The sequence below is a fragment of the Mercurialis annua genome, linkage group LG3, assembly GCF_937616625.2.
Source record: "Mercurialis annua linkage group LG3, ddMerAnnu1.2, whole genome shotgun sequence".
In the NCBI taxonomy this organism is placed as follows: Eukaryota; Viridiplantae; Streptophyta; class Magnoliopsida; order Malpighiales; family Euphorbiaceae; genus Mercurialis; species Mercurialis annua.
Genome location: NC_065572.1, coordinates 65,050,974 through 65,071,234, shown reverse-complemented (window position 1 = coordinate 65,071,234; position 20,261 = coordinate 65,050,974). Strand labels below are relative to the sequence as shown.

The following is a 20,261-nucleotide window of genomic DNA, read 5'->3' as shown; positions in this document are numbered from 1 at the left end:
GCCAAAACAGAAAACGGAAACCGTACGGCGAATGAAACGAGATCAACGGCGTACCGTTCAGTGAAACTGAGGTAGGGAAACGTAGGTACGTGAGTCTAGATCGTCTGGAATCAAACGGTATCAATTTCGATCTAGAAACGAAAGAGAACGAACCAAATTACGCATTATCGTTCAAAAACGAAATCTGGAAATCAAAGAATTCAGAAACTTACCGGACAGCGATCTTTGGCAGATGATAACGGCTTCGATACTCAGCGAAATGGCAAGCGGAAAACGGCTAGGGTTTCAGTGATGAGTGGTGAATATTTTCTGTTTAGAAGTCGACTTTAAATATCGAGTGGAAACGGGTCGAAAACGAGTGCGAACAGGGCCGGGCGAAGGGGTCCATAAGCAGACCTGTTCCCGAACGGAAAGGCCAAAATTTGGCCTGATCCCGTTCGGGAAAAGGCCTGGTCCCGAACGGGACCAGTGCAAATTTTGCACAGTCCCGTACGGGACAGGCCCAGTCCCGTACGGGACCTTACGGGATTTCATCAGGTCTCTTACGAGACCTGGTTTATTCCTTGGTTCAACCATTTGGTTGAACCAAGACCCAAAGGAGAAGTTTATATTTTTTTAAAAAACCGAACCGAAGATGAATCGAACCACAATTAAATTACGAAACTTCAAATACCCCACAAAACACATCCGGAACCACGTCGGAAAATTACAAAAATAAATTTAAAATTTTACGGGATATTACAGAAAATTTGGAGGCATTATTTGTATGGTGCTACTTGTGAGATTTTCACTGATCATGAGAGTCTGAAATATATCTTTGATCAGAGAGAGTTGAACTTGAGACAGAGGAGGTGGTTAGAGTTGCTGAAAGACTACGACTGTACTATTCAGTACCATCCTGGTAAGGCTAATGTGGTAGCCGATGCGTTGAGTCGCAAGTCTTCGGGCAGCTTGGCTCATATTTCTGAGATTGGGCGTAGACCCATGGTTAGAGAGTGGCACAGTTTGATAGCTTCGGGCTATGGTTTTCAGATTTCACAGACTGGTTGTTTGTTAGCACAGTTGCAAGTGCAACCCGTTTTGATTGATCGGATCAAAGCTTTACAAGCTGAGGATCCACAATTGAAACGGATCATTGAGGAAGTTCAGCAGGATGGAAATTCTGAGTTTACTTTTGTGGATGGTGTTCTGAGACATGGTTCGAGACTGTGTGTTCCGGATTCAGATGGTTTGAGGGACCAGATTCTGGAAGAAGCGCACAAGTCTGCTTATAGTGTTCATCCGGGTTCTACTAAGATGTACCATGATCTTAAGGGTACCTACTGGTGGAGCGGGATGAAGAAGGATGTCGCTGAGTATGTTTCTAAGTGTCTGACGTGCCAGCAGGTGAAGCTGGAGCATCAGAGACCTTTTGGCTATCTGCAGCCACTACCTATTCCAGAGTGGAAGTGGGAGCGGATTGCTATGGATTTTGTGGTTGGGTTACCACGTACTCGACAGGGATACGACTCCATCTGGGTGATAGTTGACCGTATGACTAAGTCAGCTCATTTCCTTCCGATTAAGGTTTCGTATACTGCTTCGAGGTTGGCTCAGTTGTACATCGACAGGATTGTCAGTTTGCATGGTGTACCGGTTTCTATTGTTTCAGACAGAGGTTCTGTGTTTACTTCGAGGTTTTGGAAAGCGTTACAGGAATCCTTGGGTTCTCGGTTGGATTTCAGTACAGCTTTTCATCCTCAGACTGACGGTCAGTCTGAGAGGACTATTCAGACGTTGGAGGATATGCTCAGGATGTGTGTTCTCGATTTTCAGGGTAGCTGGGATACTCATTTGCCGTTGATTGAGTTTTCCTATAACAACAGTTATCATGCGAGTATCGAGATGGCGCCGTATGAGGCTTTGTACGGGCGCAAGTGTAGATCTCCTATCTGTTGGGAGGAGGTCGGAGAGCGTAAACTCTCGGGAGCGGAGATTATTCAGATTACCTCTGAGAAGGTACCGTTGATTAAGCGGAGGTTGGAGACTGCTTTTAGTCGGCATAAGAGTTATGCTGATCCGAAGAGGAAAGACATTGAGTTCCAGGTTGGTGATTTCGTATTTCTTCGGGTTTCGCCTATGAAAGGCGTGGTTCGTTTTGGTGTCAAGGGAAAGTTGGCACCGAGGTACATTGGTCCTTATGAAATTTCGGAAAGGATTGGAGCTGTGGCTTATCGTCTGGTTCTACCGCCAGACATGTCGTTAGTACATCCGGTGTTGAGAAAGTGCATTTCTGATCCTTCGCACGTGATTGTGCCTCAGAGTGTTGAGATTGACTAGGAGCTGTCCTATGAGGAACAGCCAGTTGAGATTGTTGATACGCAGGTGCGTAAATTGCGGAACAAGGAGATTCCGATGGTCAAAGTTCTCTGGCGCAATCATTCTGTAGAGGAGTGTACTTGGGAGACCGAATTGGATATGCGGAATCGCTATCCTTTTCTTTTTCCGTGAGGTACGATATCTTGATTTTCTGTGACTTTTGTAGTTTTACTTGTGTTACGTGTTGTTCTGATGTGATTTACTTGTCGTGTTAAATTCGAGGACGAATTTTTAATTAGTTGGGGAGAATGTAATATCCCGTAAAATTTTTCATTTTTTTTTACATTTAAATTCCGACATTTTTCCCGGTCGTTTTGAAGTAATCTCGATATTAGTGGCTTGGTTCGAGTTGTTTGGTTTGGGTGTGATTTATTGGTTAAACCAATTATATTTTTTTAATTAAAAATAAAAAAAAAAGTAGAAATTATTCATTCCCGTTCGGGAATTGGAATTCCCGAACGGGAATCCTTTTTCTGGCCTGTTCCCGTTCGGGAACAGGCCCATTCTCGAACGGGAACAGGCCAAATATGGCCATTCCCGTTCGTGAATGGCAGCAGCTCATGGACCCCTTCGCCCGGCCCTGTTCGCACTCGTTTTCGACCCATCTCCTCTCGATATTTAAAGTCGACTTCTAAACAGAAAATATTCACCACTCATCACTGAAACCCTAGCCGTTTTCCGCTTGTCATTTCGCTGAGTATCGAAGCCGTTATCATCTGCCAAAGATCGCTGTCCGGTAAGTTTTCTGATTTCATAGATTTCCAGATTTTACCTTTGAACGTCATTGCGTAATTTGGTTCGTTCTCTCTCGTGTCTAGATCGAAACTGTTTCCGTTTGATCTCAGACGTTCTAGACTCATATACCTTCGATTCCCCACCTCGTTTTCGTTGAACGGTACGTGATCGACCTCGTTTCCATTCGCCGTACGGTTTCCGTTTTCTGTTTGGCTATGTTCTGTTTTGTTCAACTGGTTTCTGCCGAACTCTTTTCCTTTTCTTTGCTTATGATTTCACTTGTTTATGATCATAATCTCTTGGGTTAATTGTTAGTTTATGATTTCGTAGAGTTATCAATCCATTTTTCCATTTCGTTCTTCGTCCTCGGAAAGCTTAGGATTTGGCAGTAATGTTTTGTTAGATTCTTGATGTTTGGTGTTTAAAATGTTATTGATTATATGATTAGTGTTGATTGTTGTAATTGAGGATGTGTGTTAGCTTATTAATTGAGTGAATTAAGATGTTGAAGTTATGATCAGTAGCAAACATGGTGAGTTATGATTTTGTTGATGATGGGCGGGTCTGTTTGTTTTTGAATTAAGGAAGGAGATGGCTAATAGGGCACTTTGATCATTAGCTTTCTTTGTTTGAAATTATTAGATCCTTTAAGTTAGATTTTATTTTTGCTTGATAATAACTTGAAGTTAAATTTGGTTTATAATTATTAAGTTGAAAACGATAGTTATTATTTGGCTAATATAATTACTCGGGTGATTCTATTTAATTCAAATATCAATTTGGCACGAAATTGGTTAAATGACAATTTAGCCCCTAAACTTATCTTATAAATTAAATAAGTGGATTTTGGTTGGTTAAGTTTATATTTTGTTTTAAATACAAATATAAGTAATTTATTTGATTATGGATATCAATTTGGCTAAAGTACAATTTAGTCCTTATTTGGCAAAAGTACAATTTAGTCCCTACTTGGTTAAAATACAATTTGGTCCCTGAATCTTTATTTGACTTATACAACTAAGTTTTTGGTTCGTAACTTGGGTTACTTGATATTGAAGTTATTGAGTTCCGCTTTTTAAATGGATTTTTATTTTGTTAAATTGTTTTATAAATATAAACTCGGGTTTATATTTGATAAACGTTTTGAGTCGGATTAGACTTGGGTCATCCGACAAGTGAGGTTAGCTTGGTAGTTATTTGGTAACTCGGCAAACCCACTATTTGTAAATTATTTATTATTTAAAGTTATTAAATAATATTTATAAATTGGATTTTAAGCGGGAACTCAATAGACTTGTATTATTTGAGCTGTATTACCTTTTGGATATATTTGTGTTGCTTTGGCTTGTTTATTTACTATGTGTTAATTGTGCTAGTCCTATGTGGTGTCTAGTACTCTCTAGAGTTAGGGTCTGTTTTTAATAATCATTTTATTTGTTTAGACTCGTCTACTGTTCGTGCTTCTGAGGCGAACCAGGATTAGTGCTTGCCAGTATTTCACGTGGATTAGCAAGCAGTGAGTTTATATTTACTATTTACCGCTTTATTAAGTAAATTATTATTTTAATATTAAATATATATACTGTACGTATATTTCGAACTGTTTTATATTATGGCTCTTAGTTGGAACGTGCTACCTAATGGGCATCATTAGGACTGCGTGCGCACCGGTATTGATCTGGGAAAGGTATTTATGGAAATGTGGTAACTCGGTGTGAGCATAGCTCTCGGGACCAGGTAGAGTAACTCGGTGTAGCTCAGCTCTCGGGACTCTGGTATAAGTGTGGTCAGTGGTAACTCGGTGTAGCTCAGCTCTCGGGACCAGACCTATTGGATTATGATTATTATTTAGAATTCTGGATTAGGGTTCCAACTATTATCCGTAATATCGTTATTAAATGTTTTAAACGTTTTAAAGGTTTTCCACTTAATAAATGTAGATAGTGGTATGAACTCATCTCAGTATATCTGACCCCGTTGTTTTCCCAATTTTCCCAGGGTTATGATCTGAGAGAGTCGGGTGATCTCCGTATTTACTTTTCCTCGGAGGTTCCATTATTTTGATATACTGTCAAACTATTTTATTCTTAGACCGCAGTAGTTGACTAGACGTCTTTACTATTATTACAGTTGTTTTGTCGGATTGGTTCGACTGGTTATATTGCTTGGGCATGTTATATTATTATATCGGTTTATGACAAATCCATTTTAGACTCGGAATTGAATATGTATGTTATATTAACTGTTGATTATTATAACTGCTAGATTAGGCTGAAGTCTCGGTTGCCCCCGAGCATTGGTTTTCTGCAGGTTTATGTATTTATGTGTTAAATGTTAGGCTAGCTACGGGTTTCGGTACTACATTACCCATACCCTAGTGCCGGTCGCGATTCATGAAAATGGGTCGTGACACGTACTCTTCAAACGACGTTTGAACGAGACGAGTGGAACCACATCTTTTCATGTGCAAAAGATGTATATAGATTACGAACGGCAAAACAACAAACGATAAGAACGAATAGAAATACAGAGTCTGATGTCGAAAGAAACTTACGTAAAACCGTTTTATGAAAAGAAAAGTATTTGATTGAAATGAAATGTTTTGAAAAGACATAATTGTGCCCGGACACGAATCATAAAAACATTGCATTGACACGAATAGAATTGCATCACTACATCCATATTGCATTCACTAGTAGGACATGCATCATATACATTGTGTGTCTGAAAAGAAAAGAGGAGTGTCATTGCAACTCTTGTGATGAGAGAAGTCATCACACCGGTGCACAATTATGACATGATTTGAGAAATGAAAGGTATCATGGTTTTAAGCGGATAAGTTTTTAAACGTAAGTAAGCTCAGACAAGGACTCTGTATATAGAGGCATAGGACAAGACTGATCATCTTGTTAGGCCTATATGAAAACATACGTATGTAACACGACAAGTATATAGAACGACGAGTAGTGTAATGCGAATCGCAACGTATTGAGATTTGAATTGCAAATCTCTAAGGTGGTCTTGTATATTAAATACAAGAACAACGACGCTACTTTACAAACATGTAAAGTGACAGCGGACGTGTTTAAATTCAAAGCACGTTTACCTCTAGGACGAGGAAATCGAACATAGAAGTTAGTTACGTTAGGGGATATGAACCCTACGAACAAACATACGTTGTTCAAAAAGGTCGAATAAAGAGAATTGATTCATAATAATTATGAATCAAGTAGTAATAAGATGGTTATGATGGTTAGCATAAGAAGTTACTCGATAAGTATATCGAGACACTTTCACCTAAAAACAGTATTAGATGAATGATTGTGTAAACCTAACTATAAAGTTAACAGTTGGTGAATAATCAATCAGAGTACCGCAGCGGAAGTATGGAAGGAAGTGAATGATAAAGTTTGATTAAGGATTGGTTAAGTGATATTAGAAGATTATGAAAATTCGAGGACGAATTTTTATAAGGAGGGAAGATTGTAATAACCTAAATTTTTAAGGTATTACGTGTAGTGCCACGAGGCATAATCGTAAAGATTAAGAACGATAATATCAGATTAGGATTGGATAATAAGGACTTAGACTGAAGCGGGTCTATTGGAATTATCGTAGAATAATAATTTAAATGGAAAATTATTATGCGAAAATTGGATTTAATCAAGACAAAAAGGGAATAAAATAAAATAATTTGAAAAGCCAGAGTTAATAATATTCACGTCAAGGTCCGTGAAATATTATTAATCAATGATCGTCAAGTTTCGTAAGTATACAAAATCGTTTTAGAAGAAAGTTTGACGATTAGTTAAGAATAAGGGTTAAAGTGCAAATTAGCCACTTTAAGGACTAAAGTGGACTTTTAACCACAAACTTCCGGAGGAAGTTGTGTTTTACTCTATTTTCTCAAGATAAGAAAATAATATCGGTAAAGTTGTTATTGATAGTCATTAAAATGAAAATTGGACGAAAAAGTGAGAAAAAGTGCAAGTTAGCTCAAAATGGAAATTTGAGCGTTTTTGGCCAAAATTGCCAAAATAAATTATTGGAAAGTGATATTATAAGATATGATACTAATATTATTTATTTGGAAAATAAATAATACGGAATTCATCGAGAATCGAATAATTAAAGGATTAGTGGACTAAATTGGACGAAAGAAAAGTTAGAAAGTGAAGGTTAAGGAGGTGGCAACTTCAAGGACCTAAGTGGACCTTTAACCCACTTATTATCATCGATTATGAATGATTATTCATTCATTCAAAGCAAAATTTGCAGCAAAGGAAAGGAAGAACCCGTAACTCCCTTACCCCAAAATCAACAAATCTTCTAAACCCCATAACTTTCTCAATTTTGATCCGAATTTAGCGATTCTCGCGGCCACGGAACGAGGAAACGATTATCTACAGATCTATGGATTCAATTTGAGGTAAGAAAATCAAATTATGGTTAGGGTTTCAGAGTTAAGGTTTCGTTTTTTTTGGGTTAAGTTATGATTATGATTGTTTGTTTGTGTAAGGTGTTATTGAGCTTGATTATAGAATTTTGATGATGAATTGGAGCCTAGAACTATTCGGCATAGAGACTTTATCCAAGGTAAGGTAATTTCTGAAATTATGAGTTATGGTTTATAAATGGCGGATGATGAATATGGATTAGGAGATGATAATTTCATGCTGGTTATAGGATTTGATAGTTGATTTTTAGGTTGTGAAAGTGTGTGGCATTGATTGAGGTTTTGAATGAAATTTTTGATGAAATATTGGTAGGGGTTTCAGCCCCCTAATCTGAAATGAAAAGATGAGATTCAAATGATGTTCATAAGTGTTGAGTTTAAGTTGTAGAAATGAGTCAAATTGGATTCATTATGTTGAATGAAAATTGAGTGCAAGAATACATCAATAGTTCGGTTATTTTAATGAATGATTGCCTAAATGAAATTGAATTATGATAAGCTTTAGATAGTGAGGTAAGAGGTTGGATTTTGTTGCTGCTAAACCATGTTAGTCGATAGATTTGTAGTCCCAACGTGTGATAAGTTACGTTGTACGTAAACTAGTTGATATTTTGCATAAACTGTCTTGCAAAACAGCGATATTGCAAAGGATATATCTCGGGCTGTATAGGTCCAAATCCAGTTCCGTTTGTTGGTACGGAAACTTTGAGATGTTAACTACAATAGTCCAGCTTTAAGTTTTCTCTAATTCTGCCTCTAGGATGATCAAATTGAGCAGAACATTTTATTGCTCAGAGCAGGTCTACAGTTTTAGGACAGCCCTATGTAAAAATCTTATGGGCTAGATTCCGACACCTTCGGGTGCGAATTTCATTCTGAGACCTAAACAAAAGTTGTAGGCGACATTCCGAAATTTAAGAATATCAATTTTGTTTTGGGGTCGGACTATGTTTAGATAAGAGTTTTGTTAGCCGAAGTAGACTAGAAAATTAGCTTTTTGATAAATTAATTATACTTAGAAATTTTATTAATTCGTAGCGTTATCGAAATTGCGTAGACTCGAAGAAGCGACTATCGATAAGGCTCGAGGCGAATGGATCGAGATATCGTCGTGCTTATTTAAAGAATTTGGATAGCAAGTGGTGAGTACACTTTAAATTACTCGCTAATATTCATAAAGCTACGTATTTTAATACGAAAAGCTATATGAATATTTATATATCTGAAAAGTTTGTTTTTAAATTGTATGCGTATGTATGTTTTGAAAATGATGTTTTATCGCAATGTATTAATTTGATAATAACATAAATGTTAAGGTACCGGGGATGGGTAAAGTAAAATAACGTAAATTGAACCAAATACAAATAAGAAAAGTACAGTACATTCCTATATGTACTAATAAATCGAATATCGAATAATATACAAGTATCAGATCAAATATGAATAAAGAAATATAGTACATTCCGATATGTACTATCAAACATAATAAATACCCATACGTGCGTGTGTTATAGATGTATGCTTGTAGATTGTAATGTGCATGCCATGGTCCATAAAGGATCAATATAACAAAACGAAAAATACAAAAACGTGAAATGAGAATTGTACTACGGTACACAAAATAATAAGAACTGAGATACAAGGTTGAATTCGGTAGAATTATCCCGGGACCTGTATCTTATCCATTCTCGATGATAATCCTCGGAACTCATACGAAATAAAAAGTAAGTGTGATACATCGAGAATCAATACGAAACAAGATCGAGACACTATGTGAACAAACACTCCTATTAAATGTCAATAGGAATCATATGAATCGACAATTAAGTTCAAAAGACCTGCAGGGTGCAGAGTCCGAATGTAGACACGAAGGTAACTTGGTTGAACTATCTCGAGACCCGTGCCTAAGGAGTAACTCGGTTGAATTATCTCGGGACTCCTATCGATCGTCTGGGATTGAGAAATGGTACAAGTAACTCGGTTGAATTATCTCGGGACTGTACCATATGGTTATGGGTAACTCGGTTGAACTATCTCGGGACCCAACCATAAGGATCAAGTCACAAGAGACTTGTCAATGATTTAGTTCGACTTAGAATCATCATAATATAAACTTAGATTTAAGATTCAGTCGAAAACTAATGCAGTAAAACGAGAAAGAAAAATATCAATATCATAATAAGAAATCAAAGACGACAAATACTTATAAACTATAAGTTTATGAAATAAACAAAGAGTTATGAAGGAAAGTAAAGAAGATATGCAATATGATGTCAAAAGATTATTTTTGATATATAGAATGGGTTTTTAATGGATTTTAACCCTTTATGTGATATTGCGTGTAATTTGGTGAACTCACTCAGTTTTATACTGACCCCGTTGCTCCTCCCATTTTTCAGGGATGGTATGATATGATTTGAAGAGTTAAGCTTCCGAAGTTTTAATTCTCGGAAGTCATTTGTATAAGAAGAAAAAGAAGGTTTTCATTCTAGCGGTCCGCAGTAGTCTAATTATTTTAACTAGAATTTTGTATAACGCGTTTTTAACTCTGATATTATTTGTAAATGGGGTCACATGTATTTTAATATATGAAGTATGTTTTGATTTGCGAAAAAAATTTACACAGGATTTTAGGCTTGCTACGGGTTTCGGAGCTACCACTCCCATTCCCTAGCGCCGGTCGCGACTCATAAATTTGGGTCGTGACAGGGGGTAATATGAAGAGTGAGTATTTTGTAGATAAAAAGTAAAATTTGATCCGTTATATAAGTAGCATATGTAAGTTTACTAAAATAGACCCTTAAATATGTGGCCCTATGGCCTTTTTGTTGAAATAAGAAAAGAAAATGAGGGCATTTAACGTGCATGTAAAGACAAATACGCCATTAGGCCTGCTTTTCTAAAATTAAATAGAAAAGTATGGGCACTGATATCAGGATTAAGAGTATTTTACATAAATAGACATTTACTATATCTGGACTTTTGTGGGTTTTATGCAATTAAGCTAAAATTATAAGGTTTTTAGTAAATTGAACTCTTTGGGTTCACTTTTATACTATTATATAGATATAGATATAGATATATCTATATATTATCAATCTTTAGTCTTTACTATCTCGACGGATACATAATTGGACCACCAAAGTTAGCTAAACACATCCATATAATATGCAGGCAAGCTTAGCTAAACGGACATCAACCCCCTAACTATTTGATAAAACTCTTCTTGCCTTCTTGGTCATTCTGGAGTTTTTCAAAAACAATTACCTAATACCAAATAACCAACGAACTGTATCTCAAATGATATAAGCGTTTGACAGCAAGTTGTCAAAGTCGTGGGTCCATTTTCTCCAACAAACGCTCCCCCTCTCCAATTTAAAAAAAAAAATGGACACCAAATTGATGTGGACGAAAAAAAGATGTATGCTCAGACAGCAAGCTGATAACTATTTATAAAAAGGCTTAATTTCTTAAAAAAAACCCCACCTTGCATTTTTTTTCGTTTATACCCTGACCTTATAAAAACACCATTTGTACCCAATTTTGGGTTTTTATGTTTCATCCCTACCCAAAAGCATTAAATTGTACTCTTTTCATTTAGAAAAGAGTTAAAACATATTTTTTTCTATTTTTAAAAATACAAATAAATCCTTAAACTTAAAAAATGATCAAATATATCCAAATAAATAATTAATTTTTTTAATTATATAAAATAATAATAAAATTATTATTATTTTTAATTTTTTTGTTAGAAATATTTTTTAAAAAAACTAAAAAAATTAAAAAAATAAACAAAAAATTCGGAATTATTTTTAAAAAAAAAAATTAAAAAAAATTATTATTATTTTTAATTTTAATTTTTTGAAGAAGATGGTATTTTTGTACTATTAATAACTTTAATGATCTTTATTTCAAAAAAAAAATAACTTTAATGATCTCCGGCCCTATAATGTTCTAGTAATGTTGAAAGAAAAATCCTGTAAATCCGTCACCTCCAGGTGCTTTGCCTGGGTTAATAGAAAACACTGCTGTTTGTATTTCAGAATCAGAGATAGGAGAAATTAATATATCATTCATAGATGTCTTGATCCTAGGTTGAAAATTTGCCAAGATGTTTGGGTGATTGGTATTAATTTGGGATGTGAAGATGTTACGGAAATACTTACTAAATTCTGATTTTATAGTCGTTGGATCTTCTATCCATTGTTGATTCGGAGTCATGATTCCGTGAATTACATTGCGACGATAACTTTCTTTTGTCGCTCCATGGAAAAATTTGGTATTTTTATCACCTTCTTGTAACCATAGTTGCCGAGATTTTTGAGCCCAGTAGCATTCTTCTTCTAGTGTCACTTTCGCAAGTTCAGTCTCTAGATTGCGTATAATGTCCCAATCCACATTACCCGAATTAAGATTTTTGAGGTCATTTATTTTTCGAACAATCGTATCCCTTTTTTTCTTTGAATTCGTGCTATTTTTAGAGCGCCATTCAAAAAGAGTATGTCGAATAGTTTTGAGTTTTGTGTGAATTTGAAACATCGTGCTTCCTTCAATTTGGGAGTCCCAAATATTGCGAATTATTTGCGTCACTTCTGGTTCTGCTGCCCATCGTTTGTCAAAATAAAATTTTCTCGCTGAAGTACTTTGAGTTCGGCAGGTATCAATTAGAATAGGACGATGATCTGATCCAATATCCTCATGATGGGAGACTTGGAAATTCGGAAATAATTCTAGCCACCGTTCCGATGCAAAACTCCGATCTATTCTTTCCCGGATCATGTAAGGCGGATTTCGACGATTACACCAAGTAAATGCAGGACCCGAAAATCCCATGTCAGTTACATTCATATCAGAAACAAAATTGACAAAGCTTTGGTGTTGCTCATAGGAGAATGGATTTCCTCCTTCCTTTTCCGAATGATGCAAAATGTCATTAAAATCCCCAATGCACAAGAATGGATCTTGTAGATTATTTTTTAGTTGTGTGATTTCATGGAATTGATTATTTCTTAGTGATCTCTGTGAGTGTAAATGGCAAAAGATGATGTCAAAATTGGTTCCTTTTTGATCTGTGAGATTGCAAACAATGAGATAATGGCTTGTACCTTGCACTTGAACACTAATTTGATCTTTCCAAGCTAAACAAATACCACCAGAAATACCCAAAGGATCAACAAAACAAGAATACTGAAAACCACATTTTTCTATTAATTTTTTCAATTTCTTGCTCTTATTTTTGGTTTCCATTAGGAACATTACATCAGGAGCTAAAGCTCTACAAAAAGATTTAAGCTGGGAAATTGTCAGGCTGTTCCCTAGGCCTTGACAATTCCAGCTGAAAATTCTCATTTGGGCTCCGGAGGCCCTTCTAGGTCGGCCTCATAACCTTTCTCAAACAGCAGTAACTCTTCCTCAGAAGTTGAGTTGATGTCAGTTGCAACACCTTGATCCAGCATGTATCCTCTGACTCCAGGTTCGAACATAGCATGGAATGAGTCGCCAGATTCTTCGTCCGCATGAATCAGCAAAGGTAGATCCGGTACTACTTGATCACAGAAATCCTCCATTGGAGCGTATTGATGAGCAAAGTCAGTGGTTTGCAGCTTCCTCTTGCCTCTTTTTGTTTTCTTTGGTTCTAATGCGGTGCCTCTAGTGTCTTCAGTTTTCTTCTTTGCAGGTCTACCCCTTTTTTTCTTTGGCTCAGCAACAGTTGCCTGGGTTTCTGAAGTTGGAACCGTTGGTTCAGCTTGTTGTTCAGTTTGTTGTGGAGGTGCAATAATAGGGATGGGGCCACCTCTATAAATATCACTCAATAGTTCTCTGATTTCAGCAAGATCAACACTTGAGATACCTCCTTCATTGCTGCCTATGTATCCACTTGCATATAGATAATCGACCAATATGTCTGATTGCAGATCCTGACCCACAGTCACCATTGGAGATAGTTGCCGATACTCAGTTTGAACTCGTGGACTAAGAGCATTAACCATGTTTGGAGGTAGTCTCCACTCTCTCACCGGACTCAGTTCAGTCAAAGAAGGACAAGAAAATGGAGACATTGGTTCAAGCAGATTGTGTATCCCAGTTTGAGTAAGAGTAGAAAAAATAGGTTCAGTAGCACCATACATTGCAGGAATATTTGACTGCATAATATCAGACACCCTCCATTGTTCTAAATTAGACAACATAGTCACATCCACTTCAGTAGTACTAATTATTCTAGACAAGTAATTGGTACCAACAGAAACAACAACTGGAACTTCATTATCAGCCATAGAGACAACATAAGTTTGAGAAGAATTACCCATAGGAGGAGCTGGTGTAGGACTTGAGGATTGCATTTCAGGGACCTGTGATTGCTCTCTTTGCTGAGTTGCTTGATAATATCTGGTCCTGGCTCTAACCAAAGATAATTTGCTTGAATGCATCATAGCTGCAGTCCTCAGCTGAGGTCCGTACATCAAACTTCCCATAAAAACTTTGCCTTCTGTCTCTTCGTCAATTCTTTTAAGACAGAATTTAACTGTATGTCCCATGCATCCACAGAAGTAGCAAATATCTGGAAGTTTCTCGTATGTGAAATAAATCCATTCTGTGCCACCAGCATCAGTGACGTTATGAAACCCTGTCTTGAATGGCTCGGTATTGTTAACTCTAACCCGGATGCGCAGAAAATGTTGTCTCCATAAAGGGGCAAATTCATTTAAATCCACTTCAACAAAGCCACTAAATAATTCACCAATCATCTTACCATTCTCTTTTGTGATGAGATTTGGTGGAAGCCCATTAACATGCACCCAGAATAGAGATTCATCAAAATTAATTTTTGACAATGGGATATCATTTGGCCACTCCTGGATGTTGAAATGGTGATTCTGGATGTTCCAAGGCCTCTCTTCTAAAACACGTTTGTAGTCAAGTTGGTTATCAAATCTGATAGTGAACACATTATCTGGAAATCTGGCCATAGCAAATTCCCCTCTCAATCTCCACGATTGCTGAATGGTATTTCTGATTACCAGAATGTTAAACCTCCTTTGAGATATAATTTTTGCTGCCACTGTCCATTGCTGACTAAATTTCAAAAAATCTACTTTATCCATTAACATCAGGCAATTTACAAGGGGGTTACTGCACTTAACAGATTAGCTAGCTACGGATAAAATAAAAAGCACCGTATCATTATTCAAGGAAGCAAATTACATACATATTTTCGAGCTTCCTCAGAACTTTGCTGAGGTCGGAAAATAGGCTGTTGGAAAATTCATCTTGTTGAACTTTTTTATATTCTTGTGCAAAGAATATGCAAGCTTCATCAAGACCGAGCAGTCTGCCGCTGTTACTTTATCATCTATCCTCAAGAGTCAGCAGTTTGCAATACATTCAACCAATTCCCAAAGCTCCAATGCGCAGAAGCCACAAAGGTGGTCATCACAGCAAAACTCGACCAAAATCGTAATTAATGATGCTAACTTCTATCCTTTAGCATACTTATCTACATAGCCCTGAAAACATAATCACATGATCACACGATCCACACTATAAATAAATCAAGTTATTCAGAAGAAGAAAAAGAACTCTGCTACTGCCAGAAGAAAACAGTCGGTGGTTTCATTTTTTGGCTACATTAGAACTTGTAAATCACAGCAGATATAGTCGCTTTTCGTGATTATCTTGATTACTAAATACAATCTCGAGCTACTTTATAATCTAGATACAGGTGAAGTTTCAGATTGATAAAACATAATTGTGCATCTAACAAATTTACCCTATAACCTGCATTGCACTTTGAGTCAGTCTTATCTTATTTAAAGGATACGAGTCCTCGCAGCCCCTTTAAGATGGATCTTGTTATTAGATGTATTAATAAATAAACTGATGAAATTACTTCACAGAACAAACCTTCAGAATATACTACCTATATTTTGTAAACAGATGAAATATAATGTCCTGAGGAAACTTAAATATGTACATAAATATACATAGCAATGCATGCTAACCTATGTTTCTCAAACAATATTTTAGGTGAGGAGGTTGAAAAAATAACATATTCTTCTGACGGCCAGTCATCATCACAGTCAAATAAACTTATAAGTGGAGCTCATATTATGAGATCTCCATAGACCCATTGATCATAGATAAATAAGTCATACCCCCAGTTAGCTATTTTGGAAGTGGTAAATATATCTAAGAATAAATGAAAAATAAGCATGTTTTGACCTGATTTCAGTAAAACTTGTCAAGCAAAAACTTGGTGCAACACTAGATCTATTGGCATTTCCATATAGAACGGAAGACTGAAATGAGGATTTACCATCACTAGTTTAGTTAATTTCCTCTCTGATGAAATGATGTACTGATTTATCTTTGGCTTAGACTTGGGTATGCGGCGGCTCGACATAGCTCCTGCCACCTTATCAACAGTCTTCTTGACAACAGTCTTGAATATCTCCTTGCTCATGTTACTTTGTCTCCATGATGGCTTTAAAACCTCCTTTACAAAATCTGCAAGGCAAGCCTTGAAAAGTTTCGTTGATCGTGACTCCTTGTCATTCCCGCTCTTCCCTGTGGACTTGATCTGGTCAATCTCCATGTCACCAATATTTGTATACTCTAATGCATCAGGACTAGACTGGCTACCATTTTCGACATCACCAACTTCTGCATCTGCTGTCTCGCCAAAGTCCTCTTTATCAAGAGATGAAGCAAAAGTGATGCCACCAACCTCTTTCTTCTGATTGTTCTCTTCCACATCCAGTGTCTGGTTTGAACCTTCGGGCCTCAACATGATATTAGAATCAACGAAGGATTCCCATTTCTGAATATTATCAGATTTTTTGCACGAGTTTGATGATGGTTCAATGCTATCAAAGAGTGGATCACGGGCGAAGACATTACCTGTCTTGATCCAACACCTTGCGCATCAGCTGAAGCATGGCTCAAACTAAAAGGATGATCATGCTTGCCACCATAGGTTGTCTCTTTTTCCTGACTGAAGAAACCAGAACTGAATCTGGAGCTGAACGGCTTATCAAAAGTAGATGCAAAAGGATTAAAGTGAGTTGAACTTCTTGGTACTCCAAAGTCAGGCAGATGAACCCACAAACAAAAAGTGCAATTTGCTACAGAAAGAAGTGCAATAATGAAGTATATAGCAGCAAAAGGAAGAAATAATCATAATATCGGATCGCCACAACACCTGAGAATTATAACAAAAGAAAGAAATAATCATACAATTTAATGAAATGACTCAAAGCTTTTGGTGTAAGAAGTCCAGCATAATGACTTCTTATCACAACTCATTACATTTCGGCCATTGAGCATAACATCAATTTTCCTAAATGTTTTCAGCTCCAGATGATACTGAAACAACCCTACACCATCCCAATATATTAACAGCTGCCCGTTTGGGAGGTAAAAAAGCTTTATATAATAGTATTGATGTGTTACGGATGGGTACTGTCTCACGTCTAAATCAAGATTGACCCTATACCTCTTAGCCCAAAGCCATTTCGTAGAATCTTCAAGCACCCAAATCTTTATGAGTTTCACAGATATGCGAGTATATGCTAACCTGTTCTCCACATGTAAGAGTTGCAATTTTTGCTTATATCCGCAGCTAGAACATGCCGTCCCTGGATGAGCCATAACTCGGATTTCCTCAGTTTTCGTGTTGAATGCGATTATATATGCAGTGCATAGAGGAGGAATAGCAGCTGTATAATCTATTGCTTTAGTGTCAATCATCCAATAAACGAACCCATTTATGTTTACAGGACCATCCTTGAGAGGCGGCGCGAAAGTAGTTATAGGAAGCCGAAACCAGTTCGTCACGGTTAGAGCTGATGTTAGATAGGACCAGCAATGGGTAACGGCTTTGGGATTTTTAAATGTATAAATCGTCCTGTATTCTCCTGTCAAACTGTGAAAATAAATAGCACAGATGTAGCCTGTGTTATTATATGGCTTCTTCAAGTATACTTCTTGTTGTGTGATGGGGTTGTAAACAATGAAATACGAGGATAGCCGTGGAAAATAGGATGAAAAATAGGATAGATAATAGGATGCCTCTAATACAATGAATCCATTATAGCTAAAAAGGACACGAGGCAAGTAGTTCGCCCTTTTGAGAGTCGGATTCCTGCAAATTATTTTGACCATCTTAGCTCCTAGATCAATAAAAGTAAACTGCAATCCAGGCTCATTGAAGGGTTTTTCGTATGGAATATATTGTACTAAAACAACTGGAGAAGCTCTCGTAAGGTGGTAGCGCGAAAAATAGGGAGCGGAAACAACTGCCCTCCATTCCTCACAGACACTAAGGCATCTGAGCACTTCATCGGCCGGAAGCCTAGATAGTATTTCACAAACGATATCACTCGGAAGAGGTTCGACATTCTTTCGGAAGATGTTCGTTACCTGGTTCCACATGTGTCCAATCCATGACAAGCATTCAATTTCCATTCTGCCCTAATTTCCTGTATTCTCAGCAACAAATTCAATTGAACAGACTCCTATACCTACACAAATTCAATCACAAAGGATTTCAATTCAATTGAACAGACTCTATAAAGCATAAAACAGATTCAATCAATCGCACTAATTAATTACTGAATCTATCTGATTTTTTTCACCTAATCCACAAAAATAAATAAGAAACCACGGCTATGCACAATCTCAGATAAAAAGGCATCAAATCAATAAAAAAAAAGCAAAGAATAAAGGAATTAATTACCTTCAAATCCATGGTGCTCAGTTGAAAAAAATTATAGACAAAGGTAAGGCTAAATCTGAAGAAGAAGATAAGTTTTTGTACGTAACAATCCTAATTCCTTTAAGTGATGTTAATAAGAGAAAAAAACTCTTACAAAATCTAATTATATACTCTTCTACTAATGAAGTGTTTGATAACCCAATTTATCTGTAAATTTACAACATTAGCTTTTTAGTTTTAACAAAAATAATAATTCAATTAATTTCAATAAAAAATACATTTTTTAAATTATTATAGTTACATAAAAGACTTTAAAATTAGTTATTAGCTTTTAATTTTACAATTGTTTAATATGAAATTTATTAACTTTTGAAATTTTAGTGAAAATGAGTTTTTTGTTTAAATTTTAACATTGGATACTATTTAAAATATTTGTTGAAATACTATAAAATATTGATTTGAATTTTTTTCAGTAAAAAAGATGTCAATTTAATACTTTAAGGGTATAATTGACAGACGAAAGGTGGAAATGTGGACAAATTTGAAAACTTTACAAGAGCTGGGTGAAATCGAATTGGAGTTAGAAGGTGAGGGATTTTTAAGAAGATAATCTTTCAAAAATCATGCATATCAGACACTTCAAATCAAGAATTTGGCCGGCGATTTTCCTTCCGCTTATTCAATCTACACCGACGGTTTTTTTTCTTCCGCATTTTGAGCTGTCTACATCACCGGACGTAGCTATCGTTGACCGCTTTTAAAATTTTTATTTGTTTTGAAAATCACGTGTTTGATTAAAAAAATTTGCAATTTTTTAGATTTTGAAAGTGTTGTTCCAAAAAAACAAACATCGGTATATTTTTGGTAATGTTTCAACAGGGGTAATTGATCCTGAAAATCACTGAACTTTCGAATTTTTTTTATTTCAGTCACTAAACTATTTTTTTTTCATTTCGATCACTGAACTTTCATTTTTTTTTCATTTTGGTATTTCAGGCCAAAAATGCTTAGTTGGCAGCCGGAAGTTGACATGTGACATCCGGATTTTATAAGTTTTACTTTGAAAATTTATCACACATACATAATTTCATTTTGAAAATGACTTTTTGGATCAAATAATGCATATATAGCAACTTTTCAGATTAAAAAAATTAATTTCGGCTGCCACCTAAGTATTTTTGGCCGGAATATACCAAAATGAAAAAAAATGAAAGTTCAGTGATCAAAATGAAAATAATAATAATTTAGTGACTGAAATAAAAAAACTCTAAAATTCAGTGATCTTCAGGATTAATTACCCGTTTCAACAGATTTGGGTAGTTTTCAATTTTGCCCTTTTGTTTTTATCATTAAATAAAAAAATAAATATTTTCAAAGTATAATTTTAAAAATTTCCAAATCGCCCCGGGTATATCAGAATTCCCAATTGAACCCAAGAAATTCAGATTACACATTCAAACGAACCCCTCCATCAATTAATTCAACCTCGCTCTTAGAAATCTCAACAATGGCGAAACCAGCAACTGCAGCGGCCTCCTCTTTAATCCAAACCTTAAGAAAATACATAAAAAAGCCATGGGAAATTACCGGGCCATGCGCCGACCCGGAATACCGACCCTCGATTCCAAGCCCGCTGGAGTACCGTATCAATTGCCCGGCAACTACCAAAGCCAAAGCAATCGTACCCACATCCGACCCGGAAACCGTTTTCGATATCAAGTACTATGCCCGTGATCAGCGGCGTAATCGGCCTCCGATTAAACGCACCATTTTGAAGAAAGCCGACGTTGAAAAATTGATGAAGGAGACGACCTTTAATGTCTCTGATTTCCCCCCTGTTTATTTGACTGCTTTTGTTGAAGAGGATTATAATGCCAGAGGAGGTGGCTACCAGTAATCAATTAATTGGTGAGTTATTTTCTTAGGGTTTCTGTTTGTGTGATTGATTTGATTAATTTTAGGATTTGGGCATTTTGTAATTTGTGGTTTTTTATTAGC

At 36.3% G+C, this 20,261-nt stretch overlaps 1 protein-coding gene across 1 annotated transcript; it reads right to left on the bottom strand.

Annotated features, from left to right (window-relative positions):
* Window positions 1-12,734: 12,734 nt before the first annotated feature.
* Window positions 12,735-18,448, bottom strand: LOC126671124 (uncharacterized). Its single transcript, XM_056104941.1, has 2 exons — window positions 18,285-18,448; window positions 12,735-15,054 (listed from the first exon to the last, which is right to left on the bottom strand). Exon 2 carries the CDS (start codon window positions 14,656-14,658, stop codon window positions 12,895-12,897), a length of 1,764 nt encoding a protein of 587 aa, XP_055960916.1. The 5' UTR covers window positions 14,659-15,054; window positions 18,285-18,448; the 3' UTR covers window positions 12,735-12,894.
* Between the last annotated feature and the right edge of the window lie 1,813 nt (window positions 18,449-20,261).